The sequence below is a fragment of the Pristis pectinata genome, chromosome 3 (assembly GCF_009764475.1).
Source record: "Pristis pectinata isolate sPriPec2 chromosome 3, sPriPec2.1.pri, whole genome shotgun sequence".
NCBI classification, from domain to species: Eukaryota; Metazoa; Chordata; class Chondrichthyes; order Rhinopristiformes; family Pristidae; genus Pristis; species Pristis pectinata.
The window spans coordinates 23604570-23632363 of record NC_067407.1 but is presented as its reverse complement, the minus strand read 5'-3'; the positions used below and the strand labels follow the sequence as shown (position 1 = coordinate 23632363).

General features: G+C 43.9%; 2 protein-coding genes across 3 annotated transcripts in view; both read right to left on the bottom strand.

Annotated features, from left to right (window-relative positions):
- Window positions 1–92: 92 nt before the first annotated feature.
- rps8a (ribosomal protein S8a) lies at window positions 93–4453 on the bottom strand. The gene is made up of 6 exons (XM_052011774.1): window positions 4341–4453; window positions 3235–3341; window positions 2720–2819; window positions 2439–2614; window positions 1123–1252; window positions 93–252 (listed from the first exon to the last, which is right to left on the bottom strand). Exons 1-6 carry the CDS (start codon window positions 4342–4344, stop codon window positions 143–145), a joined length of 627 nt encoding a protein of 208 aa, XP_051867734.1. The 5' UTR covers window positions 4345–4453; the 3' UTR covers window positions 93–142.
- Window positions 4454–16798: 12345 nt separating this feature from the next.
- kif2c (kinesin family member 2C) overlaps window positions 16799–27794 on the bottom strand; it is a 51829-nt gene continuing 40833 nt past the window's right edge. Inside the window, exons 19-21 of one of the 2 annotated variants that reach the window (XM_052011767.1) lie at window positions 25038–25133; window positions 23653–23788; window positions 16799–18058 (exon numbers count right to left, since the gene is read on the bottom strand). In XM_052011767.1, coding sequence (XP_051867727.1) covers window positions 17994–18058; window positions 23653–23788; window positions 25038–25133 — 297 coding nt within the window. In that variant the 3' untranslated portion in view covers window positions 16799–17993. The remainder of the gene's footprint in view (window positions 18059–23652; window positions 23789–25037; window positions 25134–27794) is intronic. The other variant, XM_052011768.1, reaches the window with a different exon arrangement.

The following is a 27794-nucleotide window of genomic DNA, read 5'->3' as shown; positions in this document are numbered from 1 at the left end:
GCTGCTGGAAAACACAAATTACTGTGCACTGTTTTGTGTCACCCTCTACATTAAGTCTGAGCTTCTAATGGGATTAACAGGAGATAGCAAAATTGGTTGAAAAACATTTTATTAATATCACATTTTCTGCAAAGAACTATGTTTATTTGCCCTTTTTGGCTTTGATTTTCCTCAGGTAGAATTCCAGCTCTTTTCCTTCAAGGATGTAGCCATCAGCTCTGCCACACTGGCCAGGTCTCGAAGATATGCAAGCTGCAAAAGAACATTATCAAGTAAATTGACTTGACTTAATTCTTACATTACATTGGTTTGTAAATTGGTTAGTGCTGTCCCCGACCTGTGTTGCCTTGTGCTCAAGTGGTATCCCTAGTTTCAAACCAGGATGCTGCCAACTGTTGTGCCCTGATCATTAATTGATATAACCAACAAACCAGAGCAAAGGATCAGGTGTCAATTCTGTACACACAACACACACAGACAATAGCCACAGAAAAGGGAAACCAAAGTTCTGCTCATTCTGCCTTGTGTTTTGAACATTAACAACAAAAGGTGTGTCAATGACTTATTTGATGGAATGGAACTGTTCTCCCCCAAGGAATGCCCTCCAAAAACTGCAAATATATTTTCACAGCCTACAGAGTAGAAACCAGTCATAGCATTAACAAACACTGTCTGGCATAAAGGACAGACACACCCAGACCAAATTAGAAAAATTCTTCATTATTTCCCAGCCAATCCCCTCTATCTTCACAGCCAATAATTTATCCTCAAAATCTCAAATCATACTTGGTGTCATTTAATATCAACCCTCCAATAAATGATGCAAGTGATTGGCTAAGCACATAAAAGCTAAGCAAAACCCAAACCTTCAGTCACACTTTCAAACTGTACCCAATCCTCAAGAATTGAGCAGCTAATTTGTAGCAATACACTAAAAACTTCATGTTCACAAAGCCATGTATTCAACTGAAAAGCAGTACTCTTCAGAGATCCACTTAACATTCAAACACTAGCAAATGAATTTGGCAAACTTTACATTTTGTGTAAAGATATCCAGCATGGATATAGATATGCAAAACTTGGGACCTTCTCTACAAAGGGATACACTTTACATTAATTTACCAAGCAATTTCCCCTGCTGGAATTGTTCTTCTAGCAATGGACTGATTTTTGCATTCTTTCTTCGATCATCATATTTCTTCTGAATTTTCTTTGACCTCTTCTTGTTCAGAATTTCTTCCTCTTCAGGTGTCTGAAATCAACAAACCACTCATGTTACAAGACAGAAAATAACCATAGCAAAGAGTCAAACCCCTTGGCACCAATTTGCACCACACCTTAACACTTCATTCTGCATTGTTATTGTTCTCCCTTGTATTACCCCAATGCACTGTTGTAATGATGTCTGGATGGCATGCAAAACAAAGTTTTTCACTGCATCTTGGTACAGTGATAATAAACCAACTTACCAATAAAAGTTGTGCAGTATCAATTGAATATTTTGTTAAAAACTATATTACTCCAAACAAAAACTCACTGGGATTTCCGAAGTACATCAAAGCTGCAATGACCTTTAATCCTGGGAAAACTTGATTTCTGCCGAGGGGAATCTGCACATTTTATATTCTTTTAAGGATCCATCCCATCAATTGAATTATATCCAACTATAGTACAACATTGAAAGTCATTCCCCTTCAGCTTATTTCCCCACTAATGGAAACCTGGCCACTGCCTCTCCCCACCATCCAAATGGTCAATTCTCATACAAGACACGAGATGCTCTTGACACATGGGTATGATCACAACACAGATTATTAAACTGCAAGTTGTACATTTTTAATTCTATTTAAGCAAATCTAGGGAAACAGATTTCACACTTGCTTAGATTCAGCATTCTTTGCAGAAACTTGGCAAATATTTCAGTAGCTTAACAAGACTAAAAAGTCACTGAATTCAAAACAGGTTGAATATCATCTTCTGCAGTACTTCAAAGCAAAAAAGTTGAGTGTGGATTACAAATGGAATACATTAGTCAGGAATGGGACCAGTATATAAACAGGATATTGTCCTTTTTCAGCCACATACTTAGACTAGGAAAAACACACAAAGTAAAGCATTTTTGGAATATACTATGGGGCTTCATAGGAGGCTAGGTACACAGTAGTACAATAGCAAACATTCAAAACGTAATACACCCATCAATCTTGGATGCAGCAATTACTAAACCACTATCTCACCAAGTAAATTTCACCTCCCTCCCCCCAAAAAGGACAAAACAGTGCAGGTTTAGAAACAGAAAAATTCAGTCAACACTGACCAAAGCTTGCTGTGAAGTCTTTAAATGTCAAAAAGCAATGACTGTTCAAGAAAAAAAGCAGAAAAATACAAAAGCAAAGCGTAATGGTTACAAGAATATATCAAATAATTGTCCAACATACCAGCTTGGCACCCTTCTTCCGCCCAAGTGGAAGGGCGAAGTAAGATTCATACCACTGCCTGAAAGGAGTGCTATCAATCTGAACAATACAGTTCTTTACTAATGTTTTTGTCCTGACCAATTCATTGTTGGAGGCATTGTAGACTACATCAATGATCCTGGTCTTCCGCGTACAACCTATAAAGAGAAAGACATTTTAGTACTGATTTAGGAATTGAGGAAGAGTCTACTTCAAAAGACTTTGGACAAGACTGCCACTGACATCTCCCAAAAGAAACTTACATTCAGAACCCCAGGAGTAGTTTCCAGCATCCAACCTCAAAGCCCGATATTTTTTATTTCCACCACGGACCCTCACTGTGTGGATACGACGTGGTCCAATCTGCAGACATGTTAAGATATCACTAAATAATAGTGAAAGACGATGAAATCTCCAAGATAGCACACACAACGAGTAATCCTGACACTTGGTACAGATTATCATAAAATGCAAGCTATTCCTTTGTGATAGATGCAAGCCCACAATTCTACTGAATATAACACTTTTCTTTGTGTAGATTTTGAAAGGAACAGGCAGTGTGGTCAGTGTAACTATGACAAAGAAACACAGGTGGGTATAAAAGTGACCAGAACAGTCAAAACCAACCCACCTATCAAAAAAGCCATATTATCATCATTCACACTGCAAGCAGCTGGAATCAACCAATTTCCCCACTCTGAAATGCACCCAACATTTACTTGGAGTGCTAGTATTTACAATAAGGCCATAATTAAACTCAAACTACTATGGTACATACCTTGGTATTTGCAGGAGGACGTCCAAGTTCATACTTTCTTTTTTTGTGATATGGCTTCCTTTTACCTCCAGTCTTGCGGCGCTTGTGCCAATTATTCCGGGATATACCTGTAACAAACCAATGTTAATAAACTACCATTCCATGCTAACAAGTCAAATTGATGGTGTACAACAGCAGGTATTCAGGTCTCCAAGGTGATCCTCTACAAGAAGTATTCAGTATTGTATAACAGTTTCATCATTTATACCTGCTGAATTACAGATCAACATTGTTATAACAAAAACCTACAAAGTTAGCAGCTAATGATATCAGTATACAACATATCTCATCACATCATTTCCATTAAAAGATAAACCTCCAACAGATCCTGAAGCTGTAATACTCAAAGCCACTGTCTATTATTGTTGTTCTACCTTTGATATTTGCAACTTAGAAATAGCTGAGTGTAGGTGGTTCCTAATTTGAAGCACCAGTGGTCATTTATACAGCAAGACAAGTTTTTCACTGTACCTCAGTACAAGTGACAATAATAAACCAGTACCAATAAATTAGGACTACTCCTGAATGAACAGAGTTGTGATCCACAAACTGCAGCACTCCGGTGTTGCCTGGTAGATTTCAACTCATCTGGGCAATTCCCTCCACCCAGAGCTGCAATACTTGCTGCTCGGCTCACTCGTTAATGAGTTATTGGACAACCGATTTGAACAGCCCCAACCCCACCGTCCTTCCCCCCCACCCCCAAAGTGAGGGGATCCCGGCTCCACACAGTTCCCCTCCCCCTCAGTGAGGGGGTCCCGGCCCCTCACCATCCCCCACAGTGAGGGGCTCCCGGCCCCGTCCAACCCCAGCGAGCAGTGAGTTCCCTCCACCCCCCCGCTCCAGGCGCGGCCCGAGAACCGCCATGTCGGTCGTCTCCGTCCAAGCACCCGGGCCCTCCGACACCAAAATATCAGCAGGCTCCGACCGAGTTGTGCCCCTGGACAAGGCCGATGCTGATCCCCGATGTTACGTGACCGCAGTGTGTGAGAGTGTGCCGGCCCCGGGCCGACGCCAGCGCCCGATGGACACGGATTGCATGGGCTCAGACCCGGCACTTCACCTACCCATCCTCAGGCTGCGGCCGGAAAAGGGCAACGCGCAGCCTGCCGCGTCATAAGTCGATGCGAAGTCTCGCGTGGGTTCGCCGGGCCGCCGTGTGACGTAGGGGGAGAGGACGGTGCCGTGTGATGGGATGGGGAGGGGAGGGGAGGGGAGAGAGGAGAGGGGGGGGAGGGGAGAGAGGAGAGGGGGGGGAGGGGAGAGAGGAGAGGGGGGGGAGGGGAGAGAGGAGAGGGGGGGGAGGGGAGAGAGGAGAGGGGGGGAGGGGAGAGAGGAGAGGGGGGGGGAGGGGAGAGAGGAGAGGGGGGGGAGGGGAGAGAGGAGAGAGGGGGGGAGGGGAGAGAGGAGAGGGGGGGGAGGGGAGAGAGGAGAGGGGGGGGAGGGGAGAGAGGAGAGGGGGGGAGGGGAGAGAGGAGAGGGGGGGGGAGGGGAGAGAGGAGAGGGGGGGGGAGGGGAGAGAGGAGAGGGGGGGGAGGGGAGAGAGGAGAGGGGGGGGAGGGGAGAGAGGAGAGGGGGGGAGGGGAGAGAGGAGAGGGGGGGGAGGGGAGAGAGGAGAGGGGGGGGAGGGGAGAGAGGAGAGGGGGGGGAGGGGAGAGAGGAGAGGGGGGGAGGGGGAGAGAGGAGAGGGGGGGGAGGGGGGAGAGAGGAGAGGGGGGGGGAGGGGGAGAGAGGAGAGGGGGGGGGAGGGGGGAGAGAGGAGAGGGGGGGGAGGGGGGAGAGAGGAGAGGGGGGGGGAGGGGAGAGAGGAGAGGGGGGGGGAGGGGAGAGAGGAGAGGGGGGGGGAGGGGAGAGAGGAGAGGGGGGGGGAGGGGGAGAGAGGAGAGGGGGGGGAGGGGAGAGAGGAGAGGGGGGGGGAGGGGAGAGAGGAGAGGGGGGGGGAGGGGAGAGAGGAGAGGGGGGGGGAGGGGAGAGAGGAGAGGGGGGGGGAGGGGAGAGAGGAGAGGGGGGGGGAGGGGAGAGAGGGGGGGGAGGGAGAGAGGGGGGGGAGGGAGAGAGGGGGGGGAGGGGAGAGAGGGGGGGGAGGGGAGAGAGGGGGGGAGGGGAGAGAGGGGGGGGAGGGGAGAGAGGAGAGGGGGGGGAGGGGAGAGAGGAGAGGGGGGGGAGGGGAGAGAGGAGAGGGGGGGGGAGGGGAGAGAGGAGAGGGGGGGGAGGGGAGAGAGGAGAGGGGGGGGGAGGGGAGAGAGGAGAGGGGGGGGGAGGGAGAGAGGAGGGGGGGGGAGGGGAGAGAGGAGGGGGGGAGGGGAGAGAGGAGGGGGGGGGGAGGGGAGAGAGGAGTGGGGGGGGGAGGGGAGAGAGGAGAGGGGGGGGAGGGGAGAGAGGAGAGGGGGGGGAGGGGAGAGAGGAGAGGGGGGGAGGGGAGAGAGGAGAGGGGGGGGAGGGGAGAGAGGAGGGGGGGGAGGGGAGAGAGGAGAGGGGGGGGAGGGAGAGAGGAGAGGGGGGGGAGGGGAGAGAGGAGGGGAGAGAGGAGAGGGGGGGAGGGGAGAGAGGAGGGGGGGGAGGGGAGAGAGGGGAGGGGGGGGAGGGGAGAGAGGGGAGGGGGGGGAGGGGAGAGAGGGAGGGGGGGAGGGGGAGAGAGGGGAGGGGGGGAGGGGAGAGAGGGGAGGGGGGGAGGGGAGAGAGGAGAGGGGGGGGAGGGGAGAGAGGAGAGGGGGGGGAGGGGAGAGAGGAGAGGGGGGGGAGGGGAGAGAGGAGAGGGGGGGGGAGGGGAGAGAGGAGAGGGGGGGGAGGGGAGAGAGGAGAGGGGGGGGAGGGGAGAGAGGAGAGGGGGGGGAGGGGGAGAGAGGAGGGGGGGGGAGGGGAGAGAGGAGGGGGGGGGAGGGGAGAGAGGAGGGGGGGAGGGGAGAGAGGAGAGGGGGGAGGGGAGAGAGGAGAGGGGGGAGGGGAGAGAGGAGGGGGGGGAGGGGAGAGAGGAGGGGGGGGAGGGAGAGAGGAGGGGGGGGAGGGGAGAGAGGAGAGGGGGGGGAGGGGAGAGAGGAGAGGGGGGGGAGGGGGAGAGAGGAGAGGGGGGGGAGGGGAGAGAGGAGAGGGGGGAGGGGAGAGAGGAGAGGGGGGGAGGGGAGAGAGGAGAGGGGGGGAGGGGAGAGAGGAGAGGGGGGGAGGGGAGAGAGGAGAGGGGGGGGAGGGGAGAGAGGAGAGGGGGGGGGAGGGGAGAGAGGAGAGGGGGGAGGGGAGAGAGGGAGGGGGGGAGGGGAGGGAGGGAGGGGAGAGAGGGGAGAGAGGGGAGGGGAGGGAGGGAGGGGAGAGAGGGGAGGGGAGGGGGGAGGGGAGAGGAGGGGAGAGGGGGGAGGGGAGAGGAGGGGGAGGGGAGAAGAGGGGGGAGGGAGAGAGGAGGGGAGAGGGGGAGGGGAGGGGGGGAGAGGAGGGGGGGGAGAGGAGGGGGGAGAGGGGGGAGGGGAGGGGGGGAGGGGAGGGGAGGAGAGGAGGGGGGAGAGGAGGAGGGGGGAGGGGGAGGGAGGGGGGAGGGGGAGGGGAGGGGGAGAGGGGAGGGGAGGGGGAGAGGGGAGGGGGGGAGGGGAAGGGGAGACGGAAGGGGAGTGAGTTCACGCCTCACATGTGTTGTGCCCCTCCAGAGCCAGGGCACGGTGTTCACCACATCAGGTTTATTATCACTGGCTTATATGGCGTGAAATGTGTTGTTTTGCAGCGGGAATGCAGTGCAAAGACATAAAATTACTACAAATTACAATCCATGGACTCTGTCTTTACCTCTCGTTGTCTTGGTGAAGCAGCCGCAAAATCAGAGCCCCCACCCACCCAGGACATTCGCTGTTCTCCCCTCTCCCATCGGGTAGAAGATACAGGAGCCTGAGGGCACGTACGACCAGACTTAAGGACAACTTCTACCCCACAGTGATAAGACTATTGAACAGTCCCCTTATACAATGAGATGGACTCTGACCCCACAATCTACCTTGTTGTGACCTTGCACCTTATTGCACTGCACTTTCTCTGTAGCTGTGACACTTTACTCTGTACTGTTATTGTTTTTACCAGTACTACATCAATGCACTCTGTACTAACTCAATGTAACTGCACTGTGTAATGAATTGACCTGTACAAACAGTATGCAAGACAAGTTTTTCACTGTACCTTGGTACAAGTGACAACAATAAACCAATACCAATAAATAAATTGTGCAAAAAAGGGGGAATAACAAGGTAGTGTTCATGGGTTCATGGACCATTCAGAAATCTGATGGCGGAGGGGAAGAAGCTGTTCCTGAAATGTTGAGTGTGGGTCTTCTGGCTCCTGTACCTTTTCCCTGATGGTAGTAACGTGAAGAGGACATTTCCCGGATGGTGATGGATACTGCCTACTTGAGGCACCGCCTCTTGAAGATGTCCTTGACGGTGGGGAGGGTTGTGCCCGTGATGGAGCTGGCTGAGCCTACAACCCCTTGCAGCCTTTTGCGATCCTACGCATTGGAGCCTCCACACCAGTCAGAATGTTCTCCACTTTGCACGTATAGATATTTGCGAGTGTCTTTGGTGACACACCAAATCTCTTCAAACTCCTAATGAAGTAGAGCCGTTAGCATGCCATCTTCGCGATTGCATCAATGTATTGGGCCCAGAATAGATCCCCCTGCACATCACCGAAATATTATTGGTCCAGACAATGAAGTTCCTTCTTTCCGCGTGATCTGCCCATTGGGATGGGACTGGTGCCACCTTGTCACTCAACAAGGATTCAGACACCTGGGCGCTGGTCTTTCCCATTTGATCCTTTCAAGTTCTGCACTGACCCGATGAATATTTGCAATAATCCAGTTGGAGGGTCAAGATGTTGCTAAATTAGTAAACCTGGGCTTTAATTTTCTCTACCTCTCAGCCTGAGTTTCTTTCAAAGATTTACCAAGTCATTGATTACATGATTTCCATTCCCTTTGAGTTTGTAAGACTTTGTCAAATGAAGCAAAGCACAGCAGATACGGGAAATCCCTGACAAAAACAAATACATTTTATGCCATTCATTATCATAGAGTTGTACAGCACAGAAACAGGCCCTTCAGCCCATCACTTCCATGTTGACCTTTTTGCCCATCTGCACTAATCCCACTTACCTGCATCAAGTCCATATCCTTCCAGGTTTTGCCTATTCAATTGACTGTCTAATTATCTCTTAAATAGTAATTATTTCTGATTCTACCACCTCCTCTGGCAGTGAGTTCCAGATATCAACCACCCTGTGTAAAAAATAGTTTCCTTCAAATCCCCTTTAAAACTACTTCCTGTCACCCTGGCCCTACACTCATCTCTGGAGCATCTGGATAGTAAAGGCATCTATATTTGACTATTGTTTATTGACTACAGTTCCGCCTTCAATACTATAATTCCAAGCAAACTCATCTCCAAACTCCTAGACCTGGGACTCAACATCTCCCTTTGCAACTGGATCCTTGACGTCCTGACCAACAGACCGCAATCAGTAAGGACAGGCAGCAACACCTCCGCCATGATTATCCTCAACACTGGTGCCCCACAAAGCTGTGTCCTCAGCCCCCTACTCTGCTCCCTATACACTCATGACTGCATGGCCAGATTCTACTTTAACTCCATCTACAAGTTTGCAGATGATACCTCCGTAGTAGGCCGTATCTCAAATAATGAGGAGTTGGAGTACAGCAAGGAGGTAGAGAGCCCAGTGATATGGTGTCACGACAACAACTTTTCCCTCAATGTCAGCAAAACAAAAGAGCTGCTCATTGACTTCAAGAAGGGGAGCAGTGCACATCAGAGGTGCTGAAGTTGAGAGGGTTGAGAGCTTCAAGTTTCCAGGAGTGAACATCACCGATAGCCTATCCTAGTCCAGCAAAGTAGAGGCCACGGCCAAGAAAGCTCACCAGTGCCTCTACTTCCTCAGGAGGCTACAGAAATTTGGCATGTCCCGTCTGACCCCCACCAGTTTTTATCGATGCACCATAGAAAGCATCTTATCCAGATGTATCACGGCTTGGTATGTCAGCTGCTCTGACTGTGACCGCAAGAAACTGCAGAGAGTTGTGGACACAGCTCAGCACATCACAGAAACCTCCATGGACTTTGTCTGCATTTCTTGAAGCAGCCAGCAAAATCAAAGATCCCACCCATTCCTCTCTCCTTCTCCTCCATTCTCCATCCTCATTCTCTCTTCTCCTCCCTCCCATCAGGCAGAGGATACTAAAGCCTGAAAGCACGTACCACCAGGCTCAAGGACAGCTATTTAGCTGTTATAAGACTATTGAACAGTTCCCTAGTAAGTTAAAATGGACCCTTGACCTCACAATCTACCCTTTTATGACCTTGCACCTTATTGTCTACCTGCACTGCACTTTCTAAGTGTAGTGATTAGCGTAACGCTATTACAGCACCAGCGACCCGGGTTCAATTCCCGCCGCTGTCTGTAAGGAATTTGTATGTTCTCCCCGTGTGTCTGCGTGGATTTCCTCCGGGTGCTCCGGTTTCCTCCCACATTCCAAAAAGACATATAGGTTAGTTGTGGGCATGCTGTGTTGGTGCCGGAAGAGTGGCGACACTTGCGGGCTGCCCCCAGCAGATTCTCAGTAACGCAAAAAGACGCATTTCACTGTGTGCTTCAATGTACATCTGACTAATAAATAAATATCTAATATCTACATCTCTAACACTTTATTCTGCACTCTGTTATTGTTTCCCCTTGTACTACCTCAATGCACTGTTGTAATGCATTGATTTGTATGAACGGTATGCAAGGCAAGTTTTTCAGTGTACCAATTTAGCAACTTACCAAATTTTAACCTATTCCCCCTTGTTTTAGATACCCTCATTGTGCAAAACAATTCTGTTAAAAACAATCTTCAGCGTTTTGAATTTGGAAGATTATGCTCATCCAAAACTCTGATGGTTACATCATAATCACCGTCAAATATTTCCTGTTTCTGCTGGCTTTTATCGTCTCCCATTGTTCCGAATGTAAACAATTTAAAAATAATCTGCTCAAATCCCTTCATGGCTTTGCCCCTCTGTACTTCTCTCTGGTTCTTCCCAAAAAAAACCTTCTCAGAACTCTTGTACACAACAGTGAAGTGACTGTATGATTATCAGTTCTTCATTGGAAACTGATGTGAATTTGTGTTTGAAGTTAGGTTACATTTATAATAAGTACATTTTTCTTCAGCTTCATTGAACTCAGTGTGTTTCATGTAAAAAAAAATCAAACTGTAGGGAATACCAATGAAGGAGATTTTAAAAATGATTAAGGATGCAATTGCACTGGAGATAGTGCGGAGGAAACTCACCAGAATGTTGCCTGGGATGGAGCATTTCAGCAATGAAAATAGGGCAAGTGTGTTTTCTTTGGCCTGGAGAAGATTGAGGAGGGACTTGATTAAGGTATACAAAATTATGAGGGGCACAGATAGGACAGTGAGAACCTTCTCCCATTGGTATAAGGTGAGGGGTAAGAAATTTAGAAGGAATTTCAGGAAGCATTTTTTTCACCCAGATGGTGGCTGAATCCTGGAACGCATTACTGAAGGGTGGTAGAGGCGGGTACTATCACAACATTAAATAAGTATTTAGACTAGCACTTAAAACGCCATGGTTTAGAAGGCATGTTGGAAAATGGGATTAGTATAGACAGGTGCTTGATGGCCAAAGGGCCTGTTTCCATGCGGTATAATGCTATGAGGCAATCAAAAGTGAAACTCAGGAATCAAACAAAAATGTTTTGTCGCCTGGTTTAGTGCAGTAAATATTGCATCCTGATTATCTGCCTATCGCAAGTGCAAATTGAACATCTACTGTCAGACTGAGGCAAAACCAAAGGTAATTTATTTAATAAAGTAGCTTAAATAGCGTTCAGTGCAAATAGCACATCTTATGTTATTTACAAATTATACTAAATATCAAAAACAATATTTGCTGTGATTCACAAATATAGACAGGAGTTTACGAAGGGATAGTCATAACTCAAAAGATGGGAAATGAGTTCAGGTGTGGCTGACTGATTTCAATATCTTGAATGCAAGGTGAAGTATTTTGGTAAACGTCAAAATACAATTACCTTGACTGAAGCAGACTTCGTGTCATGGAAAAGGAAGAGGATTAGGATTTGTAAGGATATTTAAGGTCAAACCTCAGGCTTGTAAAAAACTGTGAAAAAAAAAGCTATTGAATTCTAGGTTTCAATACAAGAGCTTTAAAATATAAAGACGAGGTAATTATGAACCTATATAAGACTTTAAGAAGAGCTGGAATATTTCCTCCTTCCCCCCCCCCCACCCCCTTTGTCTTCCCTCATTCCTGTGGCCCCCTCACCCCTTCTCTTTCCCCTTCCCCCACCGTCATGACCTGCCCATCTATTCCCCACCTCCTTCTGCCCTCTCCTACCTGATTCCTTCTTCAGCCCTTTGCCTCTTCTACCTATCACTTCTCAGCTTCTTACATCTCCCCCTTCCCCCACCCACCTACCTTCCCCCTCTTACCTGGACTCACCTATCACCTGCCAGTCTGTGCTCCTCCCCTCCCCCGACCTCCTTATTCTGGCTTCTGCCCTCTTCCTTTCCAGTCCTGATGAAGGGTCTCAACCCGAAATGTCGACTGTTTATTACCCTCCACAGATGCTGCCTGACCTACTGAGTTCCTCCAGCACTTTGTGTTTGTTGATACTGTATACAATATTAGATTCTGTGGTAAAGGAAGGACTTTTATACTTTAGAGAAGATTCAACACAGATTATCTGGGAAACTGTTCTGAGGAAATGTTAATTGGAATGACAGAATATGAGGTGATCTGATAGAAAAATCATGAAGCTTAGGTAGCTGACTTGTCCAGTTAGTTATGGGGTCAGGACCATAGACCAATAGAGAAGACTGCAAGCGTGGTGAACTTGGGAGGTTTGTGAATGTTGTACGGATGGTGTTTAATGAAAATACAGAGAATATTTATATGAAAGTGACAGGAACATATCAAATCTCATGGGAAAATGGAAAAATACCCTGTGTAACTGCTGGCCTTTCCCTTTGTAACTACAGTATTTGCAACTAAGGAATTTATATGTTAATAAGATGTCCCAAGTTGTGGCGAACTACTCCTGGTATCTTTGTCAGCTGTTTTCCAAAGTCCCTTTCTCTCAAATTTTAGTATATTAGGGCAAAGTTGTGGCAACTTCCTACCATTTACAATGGGGAATCAACCTGTATCATTTGGATCTGACACAGGGACAACTTCCCCATTCACTTCAGAAGGGAAAAGCAATGAAGGATTAAAGTACTTGATAATATTGTTAAATTGAGTTTAAGTGAATGCATTTGATTTTGTTACTTTTAGAACTTTTAATTTATATTTCAATACTTTGAATAATTTGTAACATTTGAAATATGTTAATATTTCTGGATTATTTACAAATGACTCTCCAGAACAAAATTAATACTAGTAAAAACATAAAAAACTTCAGATGCTGGAAATCTGAAGCAAAATCATAAAACAGTAGAAGCACTGAGCAGGTGAGGGAGAATCTGTGGAAAGGGAACACTTGCAGATTAAAAACCATTTGTCACAACTGAAAAAAAACACATTTAATATTAATTTGATTAACAAGAAAGTCAGCATGGATTTAGGGATGTACCGTATTACAAGGTCCAATTCAAGCTTGAGAAACAGCATCTCATCTTCTGTCTGATGATGTTGCAGCCTTATGGACTCAACACTGAATTCTCCAACTTTAGGTAACTTGCTCTTTCTATTTTTATGAGAACTGGCCATTTCTACCTGTCCTTTATCTGTGATTTTGGCTCAGTTTTCTCTCTCATTAGTATAGCCTGACTGCTGTGCACGTCTCAGCACCTTACCATTAGCAATACATAACACACACAAAGAAGCATAGTTGCCCTCTGACTGCCCCATTAACCTGTTTGACAGATATTTCCTTTATCCTATCCCACCACCTTAGCGACAACTTAAAATGATCTTTTAAAATCTTTTTCCCTGTTCTGGTGGAGACTCTCAGACCTGGAATGTTAATTCTCCTTCTGCAGATTCTGTCTAACCTCTGAGCATTTCCAGCATTTTGTTTTTGTTTCAGATTTCCAGCATTTACAATACTTCTGATTTTCATTTGGGTAATTTGTATTTAAATAAGTAGATTCGGATTTCAGAAAATACCAGAAACACAAGCAAGTCAGAAGTAATCAGGCAGTTGTTGAAAAAGCTAATGTTTCAGGTCAATGATTCGTCATCAAAACTGGAAAAATGAGAAAACAAGCATGTATTCTCCTCACAGCAAAAAACAAACTGGTCATTGACTTCAGGAAGGGGGTGGTGCACATGCACCTGTCTGCATCAACGGTGCTGAGGTCGAGAGGGTTGAGAGCTTCAAGTTCCCTGGATTGAACATCACCAATAGCCTGTCCTGGTCCAACTACATAGATGCCACGGCCAAGAAAGCTCACCAGTGCCTCTACTCCTCAGGAGGCTAAAGAAATTTGGCATATCCCCTTTAACACTCACCAACTTTTATCAACGTACCATAGAAAGCATCCTATCTGGACACATCACGGCTTGGTATGGCAACTGCTCTGCCCGTGACTGCAAGAAACTACAGAGTTGTGGACACAGCTCAGCACATCACAGAAACCAGTCTCTCCTCCATGGACTCTATACTTCTCACTGCCTCAGTAAAGCAGCTAGCATAATCAAAGATCCCACCCACCCAGGACATTCTCTCTTCTCCCCTCTCCCATTGGGAAGAAGATTCAAAAGCCTGTGTACCACCAGGCTCAAAGACAGCTTCTACCCCACTGTTATAAGACTCTTGAATGATCCCCCAGTATGATCTGATGGATTCTTGACCTCACAATGACCTTGTACCTTATTGTCTACCTACACTGCACTTTCTCTATGGCCGTTACACTTCATTCTGCACTGTTATTGTTTTACCTTGTACTACCTCCATGCACTATGTAATGAATTGATCTGTATGAATGGTATGCAAGACAAGCTTTTCACTGTACCTTGGTATATGTGACAATAATAAACCAATTCAATACTGCTGGAGGAACTCAGTGGGTCAGGGGGCATTTGTAGAGGGAAATGGGCAGTTGACATTTTGGGTCGAGACCCTTCACTATTTTACTTATTTCTCCAGGTCTCAAGAAGGGTGATTGACCCCAAACAATGACAGCTTCTCTCTCTCTGGGTACTGTCTGAAATGCTGTGTGCTTCTGGCCCTTGGTAGTAAAAACAAAGGAAAGTAGTGGAGGCAGATTCAACAGTGACATTCAAAACTGAATGGGATGAGTACTTGAAAGAAAAAAAAGAGCTTTTATAAGATAGTTGTAGAGTGGAATATGTTGGATTGATTTTACCTAGAGCAAGCACAAACTCAGTAGGTTAAAGCAGCTCCTTCCTGGTAATGTTTCTGTGACTGCCCATCTTGTGAAAGTGTAATGGATGATTAGGTCTGTCCTTTTGACACATTTCCCATTGTTTCCATGAAGGCTGAAGGAGTGCAAGTTTGGACGCTTGTCACCAGTCAATAAAATAAACCAAGTCATGTGCAATTACTTTTGAAGACAGTTAAAACTTTGTAGAACTTGGTCTAGAATGAGTATTGAATTTATGAAACATAGAACAGTGACTAATCATTGATGGCAATGTCTGTATCTGCTCTGGCTCAATGTCTGGAGAGCAATTACAAATCCAGCTTGAAACTTTGAGAGAAACATCAAAAGATTTGTTGTGCCATTTTAAATGCTACATTTCAATGAAATGTTAAATCAAGACCTATTCACTTCACCTCAGTGCTCTGGTCAATCTATCCTTGCATTAACATTACTAAATTACTTGGTCCTTCCGTGGAAGTTTCAAGCGAAATTTTAGGTGCTATCTGCAGGCATTGTTTGTAGATTGACAGTTGCGTCACCTATGAAATCGAATCATTTATGTGGGTATTTCACCAGCTGTAAAGCATTTTGGGATGCCCCAAAATTGTGCAAAGCACTACAACTCTATTTGAATATGTGACACTTGATGACCTTCATATAGAGGTAGTGGAAATTAGAAACTTTACAAGATCATTAGCCAGAATGCAAATCAGACTCGGAGCTAGGTTCAACTGGATTGTCTGCTCCACTCATTGTCCTCAAGGTGCTGTAAATAAATAGGAAGAAAGGGAGGATTAGAAATATCCTTCATTTTACACTTTTAATGTAGGAAGTCTTTAATAGGGTAGGACTAAGAGAAAACAAAAAGGATTTGTGGAGGTTGCCAAACACACATCAGTATGTGTGTTGAAGTAGGGCTTGGACAAAGAACCACAGGGCATTTGGAGGGGATTTCAGATGCTGGAGCCTAGAAGAGGCACCAAGTGGGGAGAAGCCTGTTGACTGAGACACAAGGTTTATGGGACAGTAGTGTTACAAAGCATAGGCTGCTGAATTCAATGAGTGAACTAAACACTTGTATACTCTTTCCTCCCAACAGCACCTGTTACTGCAACTTAACTGATTGAATGAAGTCTGCCCGAGTCCTAAATTCACTTTTGAGTCAAGGTAGTTGTCAAGTTATTGCATTATTCACCATGTCACAACTGTGTCAGATCCTGTTTCCACTTAGATACCTTGTAAAACATGCCTTCCTGGCCTCCTCCAAAACAGTTTGACATTTTTTCCTGCTCCTGCTAGCAGCACTTAGCAAAACATCCAAATGTAAACTGTAGCTAACTGAATTTTATTAAACAATTATGACAGATGACAGACCACAGCAGCAGGATGACTGAAAAAAAATCAGTGCTTGCAGGTGTACATTATTTTTTCCCTCCCACTAGTTTTCCCCCAGCTTGATATCTGCTGGTCATCAATCTGTTTGCATTACGCATTGTTTCAAAAGTGTGCTATTGATAATTTGTTAAAATGTCAAATTTTCTATCAATTCTCATCAACTGATACATTGTTTTTGTTAACAAATACTTGGGTTCCTGGTGTTGTAGCAAGAGGTAATTAAGAATTGTAATATAAATCAGAGCAACTTTCAGATTCTGGTTGTGCTTTAGTACTCCTGAGTGACCCAGAACATCCTGTATGAAATTGTAGAACCTACATATTTCTTGGATTGAAGAATTATTTTAAACCTTCAAATATCCCTAGAGTTGGAGTAGGTGATGATGGGATAGCAGAAATAGGATTTACAATAGACTAGGACTATAGAATTAATTTTAAATGCCTGTAATTGTTATGCAGCATCGCTCAGGATTTTAAGCAGAGGATGTGGTCTAATAAGGGGAACTAGATAAAGACAAAAAGGGTAAGAGAAGGACCTCACCTTGTTTCTTCCAAAGTAGTTCAAATAATGAATTTAAATAATGTTAAAACATTAGTGGAAATTTGCAGTAGTGCTATTTTATGTGACATATTCATTTGCAGCTTTCCCCTGAAACCATTAAATCAGTTCACCACATTCATTCAGCATGCATGCACTTATTTAAATTAAGAGCTGCACACCAGCTTTATGGTATTTAATCTCTTTATTAAATATGTCAAGAACATTACAGTATAATGATTCCTCAATTCAACAAATTCCAATGGACCATGCAATCTGGAGTAGATACAGACCAGAGAACAGTTCACATTTGACTTTTCCATCATGTACACCAATCATTTAAGGGTAGACTAAGGAAACCTTAATTCAGTTCTTTGCCAGATAGTTGTTCATAAAAACACATCTAGGTTACTTCAGAATTAGAAGTCAATTGATTTCTCTCCTCCTACTCCATTTCTGGATATGCAGAATAAACAGTGTAGAAAATGGTCTTAAGTTATGAATTAGGCAGATTTATAATAGTTTACTTTGTCCTCCGGGTCGAACAGTTTTAGAAAAAGAAATTGCAGTGCTTCACTTGGGATCTACCGGACTCCTATTGTATTGCCAAGCATTATACAATTTGTGATGAATCAAAACATTCTGCAGCTGCTTTATATTTTGTTCACCAATGACAAAACAAAAAAATCAAGACTATTTTAACAGCCTAAAAAAGTTATACCATTCTGTCCTTGAACTTGGTAGTGTTTCATTGGTACACTGAATTGACTTTTGATTGCAAACATGCTGGAGGACAGCAATGTCAGTCACCATTCATTAAACCTAAGTACCAAATGTTTGGCAGGTTATCCAACTGGAACAATAAAACAGTTTTGTGGAATACTTAGCAAGTCTTTATGTATTAGGTAACTCCAGCACATTAAAATATAGTTTGCCGACATGAAACATTTCTGCTATATTTTGGGGCAGGGAATGAAAACAAAGACAGAGCAATTCCACTCTCCTCCTTCAAAGTTCTCTTTAAACAAGTTGACTTTCTCATATACAACACTGGAATGGATTAGAGAAATCAATGCATTCTGAAAAACTAAACAGCATAACTGCATCACTATGTATGCAAACTTTCACTTTTAGTTATGTGTCACAAAGTCAGTTCAAGCATATTATATACTAGATATAAATCTGTACATTTTCAAAAGAAAACATCTAAAAGTCACATAGACAAAAGTTTTAGAAAGAGGATTGCAAGGGCATGAACAGCAAAGAGGAACACGTACAAAATTTGCAGCCCCCGGATGAATGAGAGTTGAATCTAGTGGCCACAAGAGTTACAATCCGAATACTTGACAGACACTCAAGATCCTCAAATTGGAGGTCATGGCTTCAACCTTGAATTTTAGCAGCTTGTTCCTCCTTCTGCAAAGCTTGTCGCAAGGCTTTCAGGATTTCTGCAGTTAAAAAGACAAGTATTTAATAATATACAGACCAAAACAAGTTTAATGTTCAGATGAACAAAACATTACTTTATGAAACTTTGCAATATGAATAAATTGTAAATAAAAACTTGAAAATGCTTCAACACTGGTCTGATTTTCTGTTCCTATACAACTAAAACAGCATCTCAAATACAGAAAGGTCACTGGCTAATATAGCATTAGTTGCTCTCAATGTTCTAAAGAAAATTAACTCAAATGTATCCTTTTCATTTTGATCAGAAATCAAAGTAAAATGTGTGCAATCTTTATACAATAGCAAATAACTCCAGTACAAATTCCAGAATACAGAATAAGGAAAATTTAGTGGGTTTGAACTCATTACTATATTGCTTACTTGTCATTTCAAGATTGAACATCTTTTGCCACAGTTCTTTGAATCTCAATATTGATAGACTACACAGATGATTACCAACATGAAAGTTTTGAGTGATCAGGATATTATAAGTATGAATATTTAACACAGCTTAAAGGAATGTCATATCTTCCTCACAACATTTGGCTTATAGGTAGGTAGGTTTACCTGTTATCTGTTATAAATTTTTAAATAGAACAACTGGGGGGGGAGGGGAGAAAAGAAATAGTTCTGATGGAGGACATGATGGTGTGCTGCAGCTGCTTAATGTGGGAGCTCGTGGACCTTGCTGTGGTCCACGATGGCCACATCTGCAGTAAGTACTTGAGGCTGGAGGAACTTTGGCTCACAATCGATGAGCTGGAGTTGCAGCTTCAAATACTGCGCAGCATCGGGAGGGGGGGGGGGGGGGGTTGGAGTTTTGTAGATACTGTACATAAGGAGACAGTTAGCCCCCCCTTACAGCAGGTACTACTGGAGTCGAGGAAGTAGATAGAATGGTGACTGTCAGGGGAGAGAAAAGGAAAAAGAAAACGAACAGGCAGATAGAGCAGAGGACCCCAGAGGCTGTTCCCCTCAGTAACAGGTTTTCCGCTTTGGAGGCTGTTGAGGGAGATGACTTGCCGGGGCCTAGCAGCAGTAGCCAGGTCTATGGCACTGGGACCGGTCCTGCTGCTCAGAAGGGAAGGGAGGAGAAGAGGAAGGCGGTAGTGATAGGGGACTCAATAGTCAGGGAAACAGATAGGAGGTTCTGTGGCAGTGAGCCTGAATCCTGGATGGTATGTTGCCTCCTGGGTGCCAGGGTCCGGGATGTCACTGATTGGGTCCACAGGATTCTAGAGCGGGAGGGAGAACAGCCAGAAGTCGTGGTTCATGTTGGTACCAACAACATAGGTAGGAAGAGGGATGAAGTCCTGAAAAGTGAGTTTAGCGAGCTAGGCAGAAGGCTGAAGAACAGGACCTCGAGGGTAGCGATCTCAGGATTGCTGCCAGTGCCATGTGATAGTGAAGGGAGGAATAAGAGGAGATGGCAAATAAATGCGTGGCTGAGAAGTTGGTGCAGGAGGGAGGGCTTTAGATTTTTGGATCATTGGGATTTCTTCTGGGGAAGGTGGGACCTGTACAGAGAGGACTGGTTACACCTGAACCAGAAGGGGGCCAATATCCTTGCAGCCAGGTTTGCTAGGGTGGTTCAGGAGGGTTTAAGTTAGATTGGGAGGGGGAAGGGAGTAGGTCAGAGGAAGAAGGGGATGGGGAAAGTCAGATCTGATAGGTAGAGAGGCTTTGAGGAAGGAGAAGCAGAGTACAGGCTATAAAAGTAGTAAGGTGGATGGGCTAAAGTGCATTTACTTAAATGCAAGCAGCATCAGGAATAAGGGAGATGAACTGAGAGCTTGGATTAGTACATGGGACTATGATATTGTGGCTATTACAGAGACATGGCTGACATCAGGGCAGGAATGGATATTGAATATTCCTGGTTTTCAGTGTTTTAAAAGGGATGGGGGGGGGTGGAGAAGATGAGGAGGGGTGGCAATACTGGACAGGGACACTGTTACAGCTGCAGAAAGGGTAGATAATGTAGAAGGATCCTCTCTAGAGTCAATATGGGTGGAAGTTAGGAACAAAAAAGGGGAAGTTACCCTCCTGGGAGTATTCTATAGGCCCCCCGGTAGCAGTAGGAATACTGAGGAGCAGATTGGGAGGCAGTTTTTGGAAAGACGCGAAAATAACAGGGCTATTATAGTGGGAGACTTCAACTTTCCAAATATTGATTGGCACCTACCTAGTGCCAAGGGTTTAGATGGCGCGGTTTGTTAGGTGTGTCCAGGATGGATTCCTGATACAGTATGTTGACAGGCCAACTAGAGGGAATGCCATATTAGATCTAGTTTTAGGTAATGAACTGGGACAGGTGACAGATCTATCGGTGGGTGAGCATTTGGGGGATAGTGACCATTGCTCCAGAACCTTTAGAATTGTCATGGACAGGGATAGGAGCAAAGAGGATGGGAAGATATTTAATTGGGGAAAGGTGAATTATGAGGCTATAAGGCGAGAACTTGGGAGCGTAAATTGGGATGACATTTTTGAAGGGAAATGTACTATGGAGATGTGGTCGATGTTCAGGGATCTTTTGCAGGATGTTAGGGATAAATTTGTCCTGGTGAGGCAGAGAAGGAATGGTCGGGTGAAGGAACTGTGGGTGACAAGAGAGGTGGAACAACTAGTTAGGAAGAAGGCGGCAGCATACATAAGCTGTAAGTAGCAAGGAAGGAACTTAAGGAAGGGCTGAGGAAAGTGAGAAGGGGACATGAAAAGGCTTTGGCGAGTAGGGTTAAGGAGAATCCCAAGGCTTTTTTCTCATACATAAAGAGAAGGATGGCTAGGGTAAAGGTAGGTCTGATTAAAGACAAAGGTGGGAGGATGTGCCTGGAAGCTGTGGAAGTGAGGTTCTCAATGAATACTTCTTTTCAGTATTCACCAAGCAGAGGGGTCTTGATGATGCTGAGGACAGTGTTGGTGAGGGTAATGTTCTAGAGTATGTAGATATTAAGAAAGAGGATGGGTTGGAGTTGTTAGAAAATATTAGGACAGATAAGTCCCCGGGGCCTGACAGAATATTCCCCAGGCTGCATCGTGAGGCAAGAGAGGAGATTGCTGAACCGTTAGTTAGGATCTTTGAGTCCTCGTTGTCCAAGGGGATGGTACCGGAGGATTGGAGGATGGCGAATGTTGTCCCCTTATTCAAGAAAGGTAGTAGGGATAGTCCAGGGAATTACAGGCCAGTGAGCCTTACGTCTGTGGTGGGTAAGCTGTCAGAAAGGATTCTAAGAGATAGGATCTATGAGCATTTAGACAATCATGGACTGATTAGGGACAGTCAGCATGGCTTCGTGAAGGGAAGATCTTGCCTCACAAGCCTGATAGGGTTCTTTGAGGAGGTGACCAGGAAGATTGATGAGGGTAGTGCAGTGGATGTGGTCTACATGGATTTTAGTAAGGCATTTGATAAGGTTCCGCATGGTAGGCTTCTTCAGAAGGTCAGGCCAAGGGATCCAGGGAGGCTTGGCCGTGTGGATTCAGAATTGGCTTGCCTGTAGAAAGCAGAGGGGGTTGTGGGGGAGGGAGTACATTTGGATTGGAGGGCTGTGACTAGTGGTGTCCCACAGGGATCGGTTCTGGGACCTCTACTTTTTGTGATATTTATTAACGACTTAGATGAAGGGGTGGAAGGCTGGGTTAGCAAGTTTGCAGATGACACAAAGATCAGTGGTGTTGTGGATAGTGTGGAGGGCTGTCAAAGCTTGCAGAGGGATATTGATAGGATGCAGAGCTGGGCTGACAAGTGGCAGATGGAGTTCAATCCAGAAGTGTGAGGTCGTACACTTTGGAAGGACAAACTCCAAGGTGGAGTACAAGGTAAATGGCAAGATTCTGGGCAGTGTGGAGGAGCAGAGGGATCTGGAGGTTCATATCCACAGATCACTGAAAAGTTGCCTCACAGGTAGATAAGGTAATTAAGAAAGCTTATGGGATATTAGCTTTCATAAGTTGGGGGATCAAGTTTAAGAGCAGCAAAGTGATGATGCAGCTTTACAAAACTCTGGTTAGGCCACACCAGTTCTGGTCACCTCATTATAGGAAGGATGTGGAGGCATCGGAAAGGGTGCAGAGGAGATTTACCAGGATGCTGCCCGGATTTGAGTATGGATTATGAGGAGAGACTAAAGGAGCTGGGGCTGTTCTCATTGGAGAGGAGGAGGATGAGGGGAGACATGATAGAGGTATACAAGATATTGAAAGGAATAGATAGAGTGGACAGCCAGCACCTCTTTCCCAGGGCACCAATGCTCAAAACAAGAGGACATGTCTTTAAGGTAATGGGTGGGAAGTTCAAGGGAGATGTCAGAGGGAGGGTTTTCACCCAGAGAGTGGTTGCTGCATGGAATGTGCTGCCTGGGGTGGTGGTGGAGGCTGATACATTGGACAAGTTCAAGAGATTGTTAGATAAGCATATGGAGGAATTTAAGATAGAGGGATATGTGGGAGGAAGGGGTTAGTCTTAGGTGTAGTTTGAAGGGCAGCACAACATGGACCGAAGGGCCTGTATTGTTCTATGGTTTATCAAGTTTATGTAGGTTCTTTGAGCAATTCCCCCTCTTATTACCCTGTAACCTATTCCTTTATACGCCCATCAACTCCACCCCAATTCTTCTACCATCCAACCACGTGTAATTTATTTTTGCCATTTAACCTTACACCCAACCCATCTTTGGGATGTTGTGCTCAGTTAACATTTTCACCTGCTAATTGGAAGGCTTGAATAATTCAGAGTAGCATCCCTAAATAACATTTTCCCAATGCATTGAAAATCATTGTCCACCAACCCTCCTTGCTCAACCCAAGGGAAGAAAATAAGGCAACAAGAAAGATCATGGGATTGCAATGTTGCAAGGCAAGTCATAGGTTTGTTTCCTCTTTTTTGGGGCAATATGGATTGCATTTAAATCTATTTTATTACTCAAAATCAAGCAAAAAAAAAATCACTTCCATGTCTCTTATGATGCCTCCAGAACCAGGGAGATATAACAGCACAATTTTTTGGGATGTTGGGAAGTGGGATATGTGTGCTGATCAAAATGCAGTCTCACACACATGCTTGCAAGTTAAATGGCATTGACTTCTTACACATCACTGGTCAGAAAGGAATTGGTGGTGGGAGGGAAGGGTGGAAGCATGCAGTGGTACAAAATGGACAATACTAAAATGTGCTGGCGACACGAGAGATTCTACAGATGCTGGAATCTGGAGCAACATACAAGATGCCAGAGGAACTCAGCAGCATCTATGGAAGGAAATAAACAGTCGATGTTTCAGGTTGAGACCCTTCATCAGGTTACTAAAGTTTGTTGCCCATTTTGCTTTGAATAGGAAGTAATCTCTGATAGGAAAGAACAATGGTGTATTAAAGCAGATTGCCTCTTGTTATTACCCATAACCAATTTCAAATGACTCCATTCGTATACATTTCTGGTCAAGTCTCCAGCTCCTTTAGTAAAGCAAGATGAGAAGTGAAAAGCAACAGGGCTGTATTATGAATAATAGAAATATTCAATCCTTCCCCTTGTTTTTACATATTGAGATCAACTCTCCCTCATCCAATACAAGAATATAAATTTGAAAACTGTACTGTCAAATTCTTGAAATATTTCCATCCTCTCGTCCATGTATGATTGTAATATGTTGGTGTAGTTTTCAACATTATAGTCTGGTAGCTGCGTCATCTTCAAGAGTTTATTATCTGCTTCACTCCACTGTAGTAATTTCTGATGAGAAAGATAAATCATTATTTTCCATATGAAACTGCCTTGTGTTAATTAAATATCTGCTCCCTCTTCTGGTGATTGTTGGCATAGAGAAGGAAATAATAAGCATTCATATTTGGCACAGCACAGGTTGGATTAAGTAACTACCCTGTTCAGCTGCAGCCAGCTCAACTGACCTTTTGCAAAATATTTGGGGGTTATTTTCCTCCATTAGTTCACTTTGCAGGTTCCCTGCGAGGGTCATGGGCAATTTTTTTTAAAAAGCTGTGAACTCAGCAAAATGTGCAATTCAGATTTGACAGGGAAAAATTTACAAGGTTTCCAATGATTGAAAGGGAACTAGTAGGGAGAATCTCAGGGCTACGGGCCAGTCATTTAGCACAAAGATGAGGAGTGACTGCTTCACAGAGCTGAGGATTTTTGGAATTCACTAACACCAACTGCAAATATTGTTACATATTGCACTCTAATGGAAAGGGGAATTTGGTGGGGAAGTGTTGTCCAGGATCAACCATATCTTAGTCGATGGTTTCAAAAGGTAGAGCCACATACACATGTGCTCCCATTTGCCTTATGAACTCAAAATATTCTGGGAATCAGGAAACTTGTATTTACTTTATCTAGTTCTTAGTACTTATTTTACTATTGCCCAAATCAACAAACTACATCAACATTCCAACAGAGGCAGCACAATTCTGGATGAAATTAAACTCAACTTCCAAGATCATATTGAACCTCACACTGTGCCAAAACAAAAGCCAAGCCAGCAATATCCTGGGACTTGGAAACAACACACTTATTGATCAAGTGTAACTGAAAATGTTTCTTGATTTGAGTGTTGTCATGCAGGATATTACTAGCAGACCACAGCAGACTGTTCTATCAAAATTAAGCAAGCAAGTTGTATTTTTAGCCAAAGCGTTTACTTAAAATATTAAATACCAAAGCATTTTAACAACCTGGATCAAGAATCCCATCAAAACCTCTAAATCATGACTCCAAGAAAAATTTGTAAGACAGCCCTGATTGGATAAAAGTGGCCCACTTCAACAAGGTGGAGAGTTGGGAGGAAAGAAAGCAGAGAGAAGGCCTGATATCCTTGCATCTGCAATGGTAGCAGTCACAACTGACCTGATCATAACCAGCTGAGACATTGTGGGTCAAAAATGGCTGTTATTCAAAACCACTTGGGGAGGTAAGAAATTAGTCAAGATTATGACTTTTTTGCAAAATAAATTACTTTTCTTACCTGTTGAATTTCTCGGTGTTCATCCACCACCTGTTCTTCCAGTTCAAGAATTCGAGAAACATCTACATGCAAGTCACAAATTTTTGATGGTGCCTCCTTAAAATGAAAGTTCATATATTTAAAAATTGGGCATAAAATTGCTTAAGTAGCTTCATTCAGATCAAGGTCAATGCCAATTACTGAAATGTTCATAATTTCACAAGGAACAATGTTTTGGTCTTCCATTTGTTCCTCTTATTAAGAACAAGTTGCTAGTTAACTTGAATTAGTGGCTTGTCTGCAAATCTGGGGAGCTAGAAGATTATGCAGTTGAATGCAAAACATGACCTGATTTAAGTTAGACATTCCAGCTTTTGCCCATTACCTAAAACTTGGCTTTTGAAGATAAATTATACACCCAAGTAACTGACTGGCCTTGCTACCCTTTCCTTCTATACTATAGGCAATTAAATTTAAAAATAATTTCATGTTCATAATTAACCAATTAGAAAAGATCTTTGACTATGGAGGCAAATGAAGAACATAAAATTGCTGTATTCTTTGATTATGTGCAGATGGAAGTTAAAGATTTCTTAAACGTTAGATTGAAATTGGTTGCAAATAATTGCCAACACTATTGCTCTGCAGATTGAACAAACTTTACATGGCTGACATTTTGTGTTGACTTTGCATCTGACAAACAATCCCAAATGATGATTTGACCTAGAGATGCCCAGGAAAGCACTGAAATACATAGTGAGATAAAGGGTTTCTTTTACATACTACCTATCAAAATAAATATTTAATGAAAATTTCAAATAAAAGGGGACAGAAATAAAAGGAGGTGAAAGCAAAGATCTCAAGATCAGAATTAGCATATGATCCATTAGGGCTGTTGTAGGATGTAGGAAAAGGGAAAGCTGATCTTCTAAATAATCTAGGGGTTACATTTCTGAGAAGAGCTTTTGGTTAAACAACAGCTAAGCCAACGTAACCTTTAAACAAATACCATGAACTTTGGAAATCTACAAGAACTTAGAAATAAAAGACCCCAGCCCTAATTATTCTGGTCTTCACTAAACACAAATCAGAGGCAGATGAACCTGGGTACTTCCAGCATTTTGTTTTTACTTAAATATCTATAATATTGACTTCTACAGCACAGCTTATTAGAATGGATGAGCAGTTAAGTTAAAAGGAGTTTCATTTAGGTAGGGTGGGAGTAGAAAATAAGAGAATCAAATGGATAGTGACAAAGCTGTTGCATCTGAGAATTATACCTTTAGTATTTTGCTTCAGAGAACTATGTTTTTCTTTTAATTATTTCCCTACATTAAGAAATAACTTTGATCAGGGCTGTTTCAGATACATGGTGGTGATTTGAAATTCTTAAATTGTTTCCCCATCTGTAGGTCTTAATTGAATAGAATTATCAGCAAATTGTTTTATGGGTACAGAGATCTTTACCAAAGTCTCTGTAACTCATTCATCATAGTTCATCATACCTTTCCAATAGACATACTTGGAAAGAAAACATTCTCAAAAGATAGATTATTCTTGGCCAGACCACTGGACCAATATACACTAAAATGCAACCAGCCAAACTTCAAACTACATATGCATGCTTCAAAAGATAACACATTCACAATGAGACAAACAACTACTTTGTGTTAAATTTTAAATATTCTGCACTATACGGCCACTTGAAAACAGTGCAACCTTGATGTGATACAAGTGGTGCAAGGGGACAATTTAACATCCAAGTTATAAGTTAAATAATGTTTACCTAATGTTGGATTCTTTCAATATAGTACAGAATGCACACAGACAGGTTGAACTCATTTCTGCAATATCCACCCCCATTCCCTCCACTCAGTCTGTTACTGTACATCACATGGGATTGCTCTCATGGAAAAAAATATCACAAATGGTGGATTACCAATCCTTTCCCAGAACCTATTGCTCCCTCTTCAGCACAATCATTGTCAGAGGGATTTTCACGAACAAAGATCTATCACATACTGCTGGGAATTACTATCTCCTGTATTTTTGGAATAAAAATGCAAACTGCCTTTAGGGATATGGTAATATGCCTGGTTTAACTGAAAGCACAATATATTGAAGAACGCTATATCTAGGTTGCTCTGCATTTCCAGTTCAAAATATTCATTGAATGAGCATCCAGTCTGGATGAAAAACAAATCATCCAGAGAGCAACTTAAACCCACTAAGTCAGAAGGGCCAAAAGTTAACACCCAACCGTGGTTAGTTACTGAGATGACGATGGCCCTTTGCCTTCAGCAATCCCCATAGTGACACAACTAGATAGGGGTGAGATTCCTTCATTATCACTGAAGCAACATCCTGAAATATAAATAAACAAGTTGGAGGAGAACTCAATGACTTGGTATTCTTTGGGCTTACTGCTCATCTTCACGAACAGAGATTAAGGAACTCTGAGTATTGCAGAAGGTAATAGGAGTGAAATAGTATGGTGCCAGAGCACATCCACGGCATACTAAATACAGGTGGCAGGCTGTGATCCTGAAGGATATTAGTGCGCAAATTGAATTTTCATACCAATCCGGTAATGTTATTTTTGATATCATCCATATATTACCAAATTAAATTTTCAGTTTGACAGAGATTTGAACTCGCCTAACAAATTGGTGGTCTTGTACACTACCATACCCAAAATGGTAGTTAGCAGATTTTAAAAGCACAAAGCTTGATGATAAATTTACTGCCATTTTAATTTTGAACTATATATTATATTTA

Excerpts from the sequence above, each read along its gene's own strand:
- rps8a (XM_052011774.1), bottom strand. Across the intron at positions 2,615-2,719 it reads CTACTCCTGGGGTTCTGAAT|GTTGTACGCGGAAGACCAGG; the intron begins GTAAGTTTCTTT and ends TTCTCTTTATAG. Across the intron at positions 253-1,122 it reads CCAGCAGGGGAAATTGCTTG|CTTGCATATCTTCGAGACCT; the intron begins GTAAATTAATGT and ends GTTCTTTTGCAG.